This window comes from Pteropus vampyrus, unplaced genomic scaffold (assembly GCF_000151845.1).
Source record: "Pteropus vampyrus isolate Shadow unplaced genomic scaffold, Pvam_2.0 Scaffold51, whole genome shotgun sequence".
Taxonomy (NCBI): domain Eukaryota; kingdom Metazoa; phylum Chordata; class Mammalia; order Chiroptera; family Pteropodidae; genus Pteropus; species Pteropus vampyrus.
Genome location: NW_011888832.1, coordinates 5,501,056 through 5,507,227, shown reverse-complemented (window position 1 = coordinate 5,507,227; position 6,172 = coordinate 5,501,056). Strand labels below are relative to the sequence as shown.

Below are 6,172 nucleotides of genomic sequence, written 5' to 3'. Positions count from 1 at the left end.
GAGCAAGTACTACGTGCCATGTGCTCGGCTCCGCGTTGGGGCACAGCTGTGACCAATTAAGCCAATTCAACAAATATGCTTTTAGCACCTACTACATGCCATGTACTGTTCTAAGTACTGGGGCGACGGCTGTGGGCAAGTCGAGTGTCCACAACAAATACCTACTGAGTCCCTACTGTGTGCCAGGCGCTGCCCCCTGCTGGCCTGGAGGACACAGCAGTGACCAAATAGTCTCAATGCCACCCAGCTTGGGTTTTGCAGGAGCCTCGGGAGGCAAATCCTCTGATTTTGTTCATTTTACAAATCGAGGCTCAGAGAGGTTAATCGTCCTTCACAAGGTCACACAGCCAGGGCCTGGGCTGTGCGACTGTAGGGGTGAGTCCCGAGGTCCGCCTTGCTGAGGACTTCGGGGCTCCTCCCTCCCCCACGCGGGCCTCCCTCTGCTGCCCCCCACCCCCACTCCACCCTCTCTGATACGCAGCACTCCAGCCACGGCTGGCGGTGTCCCTGAGTGACACCCCCAAGTGCCGTAATGTGTTTTTGTGCACAAAACCCCGTGTTCAGCAAATTGCTGTAACCGAGACCCTATCCGGTTACCTGCCGCATCAGAGGTATGTTCTGTGGCGCTGCCAAGCAAAGCAGAGAATAATACTTCTAAGAATTTTAACCATTAGATTGAAAAAGCACAGCCCTGGCAGCCCCTGGCAGGGGCTGCTGGGCGGGAACCAGATACAAAGCAAACAAGAAGGGCTCGTCCCACGTGTGGGCCGATGTCTTTCCCGGTGGGTCGACAGCCCTGGCCCCACAGTCATGTCGTCAAAACTATCGGTCACCTGACTTCGGTCCCTGGCTGGAGCTGGGTGGCACTGGGGTTTCTGCCCACTGGCACAGAACCCTGAGCTGACGTCTGCCTCCTGGGGGTGGGCTCAGTGTGGGGGGCCACTGAGTCTTTTGGCTCTGCGTGTAGCTCTGAAGCCACACCTCCCCAATTCTGCTGCTGTCCCTCACCTTGGCTACTTGTGAACTTTGGGCAAGTGACAGCCTTGTTGAGCCACAGAGGGCATGGCAATAATAATCGCTACTTCGCTTGTGAGGATTAAGTGGATTAAAACAGTAAACCCTCACTTAACTAGTGGTTATCTTCTTGGAACTGCGGCTAGTTGACCTAAACGACATCCCATCAATGTTCTAACAAAACTGTGTTGAATGAAACGATGTCACACGGAAAACTGCTGTGTGAGAACCGAGTAGGGATGGCACACACTTGGGTGCATTCTTTTAGCTTTAGCTGTTACCTGACAGTCAGCCATCTCCAGGGGCAACTGCCAGGCCCTTCTAGGCTCGCACTGAGGAGCAGAACAGATGTGGTCCCTGACTTTGTGGGGCTCACGGTCCAGTGGGGTGATGGGTGATACGAGCAAACGTGACCTTAGAACTGGGTCTATGATAGATTTTTCACCTGCACCTGACCCCTTTTCCCCTAAAATCCACCAAAGGCCAAGAAAAGTCTGTCTGGACACGATCCCTCATGAGCCCACACAGCCTCTCTCCGGATGCCCAAGGTCAAGTTACATCTCTAGGAGGTGGGTCTGCTGCTGCCCTCCTCCCTGAGCCCTGCGGGGGGTGGGATGGGGAGCTCCCCTCGCTCAGGGCTGGTCCCTCCCTAGCAAAGCCCGTCCCGATGTCCTCAATGGATTGGTGCAGTGGTTTTAGACCTGGTTTTGGAGTCAGACCCAGATTTAGGTCCAGGTTCTGCCAGTTCCTTCTAGCTGTGGCGTGAGTTACTAACCTCAGTGTCCCCGTCTGTCTTATTATTACGAATAGCTGTAAAGTGGGACTCACGGGGCTGTCAAGGAGACTGCACGTGTCACATGCCCGTCACACAGAGCCAAAAGGTCGATGTCGCTCTTGATAGCAGTCCTAAGTTCGGGACCCGTCCATGGGGATCTCTCAAGGCGATTCTAGCCACTTCTACAACGGGATGAAACGATGCTAAAGAAGAATGATGTAGGAACTTGGTTGTCTTATTATGTCGAGTGGGAAAAAAACCCCATCAAGATTAAAACTTGCTGTGGTCTGAATATATACCTGCCAAATCCATATATTGACACCCCAACCCCCAAAGGGGATGGCATTAGGAGGCGGGGCCTTTGGAGGTGCTTAAGTCTCGAGGCTGGAGCCCTCAGGAATGGAATCAGTGCCCTCATAAAAGAGGCCCCAGAGAGAGCCCTTGTCCCTTCCACCAAGCGAGGACACGGTGACGAGGCACTGGCTGTGAACCAGGAAGTGGGTCTTTGCTGGAAGGTGACCGCTGGCTCCTTCATCTGGGACTGCCAGTCTCCAGAACTGTGAGCAGTAAATGCACATTGTTTCTAAGCTATCTAGTCAGTGGTGTCTAGTGACAGCCGCCCAGATGGACTAAGACAGAACCGTACCCGTAGTCGGTGAGAGAGTGGTGGTTTTCATTTCTTCTTTTTCAGACTTTTCGTAATGAAAAAATGTTCGACCGTGAACATGTGTTTGTTTTAGAGCCTGGAACATTCTTACAGTATGAAGCATTTTTAATAGTAAGGGAACGCGCTTCTAATCTAATGCTGGATTGAAAAAAAAATTAGATTACGAAATCGTTTGTGCAGTGTTAACTCATCTATGTGAACCAAATTACCCAGAAGGACATGAATCTGCGGTGACGTCAGCGTTTGGTGTCTTGGAGGGAGGGTGCGTTGATTTAAAACATGGCTTCCAATCCTTTGACCTTCCTCTCATTGAGAAGAAAAACACCTGGCTTCTCCCTGTTGAATCTGGGTGGGCTTGTGATGGCTTTGACCCACAGACTATGGTAGAAATGACACTGTGTAACTTCCAAGAGCAGGTCATAAAAAGCCATGGAGTTTCCCTTCACTTGCTAGAACCTTCTCTCTTGGAGCCCTGAGCCTCTAGGTAAGAAGATTCTAGGTGATTCTGTCCCCAGCTGTCTAGTCTTCCTAGCTGAGGCTTCGGACACCATGGAACAGAGATAAGCCAACCCCACTGTGCCCTGTCCAAGCTCCTGGCTCACAGAATCTGCGAGCATGGTTAACGGGTTGTTCTCTGCCAGGAACTGGGGGCGGTTTGTTACATACTGATAGTTAACTGGAACGGGGGGATTACGAGAATTTTTTATTCTTTAAACTGTACTTTTCTGGAAACTTCAAGCTTTTTTTTTTTTTATGATTATGAGCATATGTTTTTATTATTAAGAAAATATTTATAAAGAAATGTTTGTTGAGTGAATGAAGAAAGTAAAGAAAGGAAAACAATGAATTAAGGGAAGGGAGAGAGGGAGAAAGGCGTGGGGGGGAGGTCCGTGCTTGCGGGAGGCCCTGATTCCGTCTCCTGGGAATCGTGGCGCTCAGAGAAGCCTCCCCTACACACTGCTTTCCTCCACGACCCGTTCCCTTGCACCCCTTTGTCCTTCGACCATGACCGAAAGGCAGCAATGGATGACTTAGAGTCAGGCAGCGGGCTGTGTGTCTCTGTGCAACTCACTCAACCTCTCTGAGCGCATTTCCTCACCTGCGAGGTGAGGCACCCACAAACACTTGGGCGCAACTGGAATGTGGGAAGAAGCAGGATTCAAACCCAGGGCCGTCTGGGTCCTACCAGGGCAGTTCTTCCTTCTCCACTAAGGGGGTCCAGAAAAAGGCCTTGGAGGATCCTGGCAGCAAGGAGCTGCTCCCAGCCAGCCCGCACCTGGGCGCCCTCTGTGTGGGCTGCCACGGGGGCCAGGGTGCCAGGCACCGAGCGGGGAGGCCGGGGGCCCAGGCGGAGGCCGGGGCTGCTCAGTCCCTCCAGGAAGCCAAGCGATCCCTCCCGTCACCCTCTCACCCCTCATGCTCTGAATGAAGCCATTCAGAGGAGGAAACCCGACCGGCCCATGTTTTATGCATGGTCCAGCCATGCTAGCAGTGCGGGTCTCCCACGGAGGGGTTATTTTTAGCCAGAGCTGTGAGCGAGCTGGGGGCTTGAAAGAAGCCACCCTGTCACCCAAGGACCCTTCCCTTGCTGGGTGGCCATAAGCAATGTTAACACGATCTGTGCCCAGCGCTGGGGGCACTGGCCTGAGCCCAGCCTGAGCTGGGGGTGAGGGGGGTTCTTGTCGCTCCGGGCCGTCTGTTGTGCAGCCAACTAAAGCAGCTGGCCATCTCCGACACCTGCGCGGCCGCCTCCCGGGGGAGCTCCCTCCCTTCCTATTTAGGTGTTGGCTCAGGCTGAACCCAGGGAACGGGGACGAGCATGTTTTGGAGACTCTGGCGTAAGAAGATGTAACCGTTTCAGGGTAGATTGTCAGCAAATTCGAGGTAATTAACATCTTTTTCTGTCAAGTGTCCACGCTCCCGCGCTTCCCTGCCTCGCTCTCAGCCAAGCGTCAGCGGCGGTGTGGCTAGCATTTACTGAGCACCCACCTCGGGCTCAGCATTTTTTGGCACACCATCTTTTTTTTAATTCACACGACCCTTTGGGGGTAGGTATGGCTATGGGCCTCATTTTTCACATGGGGAAGTTGAGGCCCAGAGAGCAGAGAGACTAGCTCGAGGCCACATAGGGTGTTTTGGCAGAGCTGGGACGCTGGCCCAAGCCCATCTGACCCCCAGGATCACTCTGCAAACTTCGAGGGCTGACCCGGTGACTCCTTCAGGCTAAGAGCCAAGTCCACAGCTCAGAGGTATTTTTCCTCTGTTCTCTGCTTCTGATGAATAAGCAGAAGCTACAAAACGTGGAGGTGGGAGGAACCGTGGAGATCATTTCTTTCAAGCTGTTCGATTGTCAGGGAAACTGAGGCCCAGAGAGCGGAGGGCTCTTCCTCGAGGTCCACGGTCCCCCGGGGGCCGCCCCTACCTAGTGTGCTGGCTGTATTCCAGGGCTCCTTCTGCCGCCTCCTTCCCCTCGGCCTCCGTCTGCCTCTCTGTCAACAGGATCAGTCATTCAAGCCGGACTACGAGTTGTCATGGATATGAAGGAGCTGGGTGAGCAGATGGGCCTGGTCGCCCACTGCCAGCACTGTGAGTCCTCTGCCCCATTTGGCAGATTGGGTGCAGCCAGCTTTTAGCCCCGTGTGTAGGGAGCGATCTGAGCACCAGGCAGGGCCTTCACCGGAAGTGTCTCTGGCCTGGCTCAGAGCAGCCCTGGATTGTCCCTGCCTGGAGGGGCGAGAAAGGCTACACAGATGACTGAGGTCTGTACCCGTCAGAACTCTCTCCAGGTCTTTCAACAAGAGAGAATGCAGTAGAGGGACTTGATGACGTAGAGAGGTAAGGGCTCAGAAGCCACCCGGACAAAGGCAAGACAGCCAGGTGCCTAGCGACGGCAGGAAGCTGCTACCACCTCCGGGGTGGGGGGCGGACGGAGGAGGTGCTGTTACAGAGCCTGGGAGCCCAGGCAGGAGCCCGAACCTGGGAGGGGGCTACCCAGTGGGGGCGGGGCCGGAGACCAGACACAGTTGCCGTTGAGGACTCCGCAGGAGACACAGAGATGAGGGCGAGGGGAGAAATCCCTCGGCTTTTCCCTCCCTTACTCGGCAGTGCCTCCTGTTGGCCAAACCAACCCAGGTGCCAGGTTGTCAAAAGTCTGGGAAATGCGGTTGCTGTGACACAGAGCAGAGGAGAAGGGTCAGATCCGGGACTGACAGGCAGTGACGTTAACACCAGCAGGGACAAGGCGCCGAGGCCGTGACAACGGCCACCAGGTAGGCGCTCACCAGGCTCTCCATTCCCAGTGATGCTTTCACCCCACGCTAACTCTTTCACGGAGAGGAGGCTGGGGCGCCGAGCAAGGAGGGAGAAGCGGCTCGAACCCCGGCCTCGAGCCCACTCTGCACCCCGCTCCCCGGGCTCTGGGTCGAGGGGTGCCTCCCCCCACACAGGGTTGTCCTTAATCTTACCTGCTGAAGAGGTGGAGGTGCAGGCAGGGCACAGGACCACCTGGGTCACTTAGCTTGTGGGTGACCATGCTGGGAGCTTGAGTCCACATCTTCCGGCCTCAGAGCACATGCCCTTAACTCTTGGGCTTGTTGAAGAGGGCAGCTCAGGACCCCTTCCCCTGTCCAGGGTGTTCCCTGGAGCCCGCCCCGTGGCCACTGCTAGGATCCCCGCCACGGTCCTTTCTAGCTCCTTAACTCTGCCCAGGTGGACGG

General features: G+C 55.0%; 1 protein-coding gene across 1 annotated transcript in view; it reads left to right on the top strand.

Annotated features, from left to right (window-relative positions):
* Positions 1–6,172, top strand: part of NKD1 (naked cuticle homolog 1) — a 149,143-nt gene that overhangs the window by 1,943 nt on the left and 141,028 nt on the right. The window contains exons 2-3 of the mRNA XM_011360187.2: positions 3,670–3,769; positions 4,956–5,042. Coding sequence (XP_011358489.1) covers positions 3,670–3,769; positions 4,956–5,042 — 187 coding nt within the window. The remainder of the gene's footprint in view (positions 1–3,669; positions 3,770–4,955; positions 5,043–6,172) is intronic.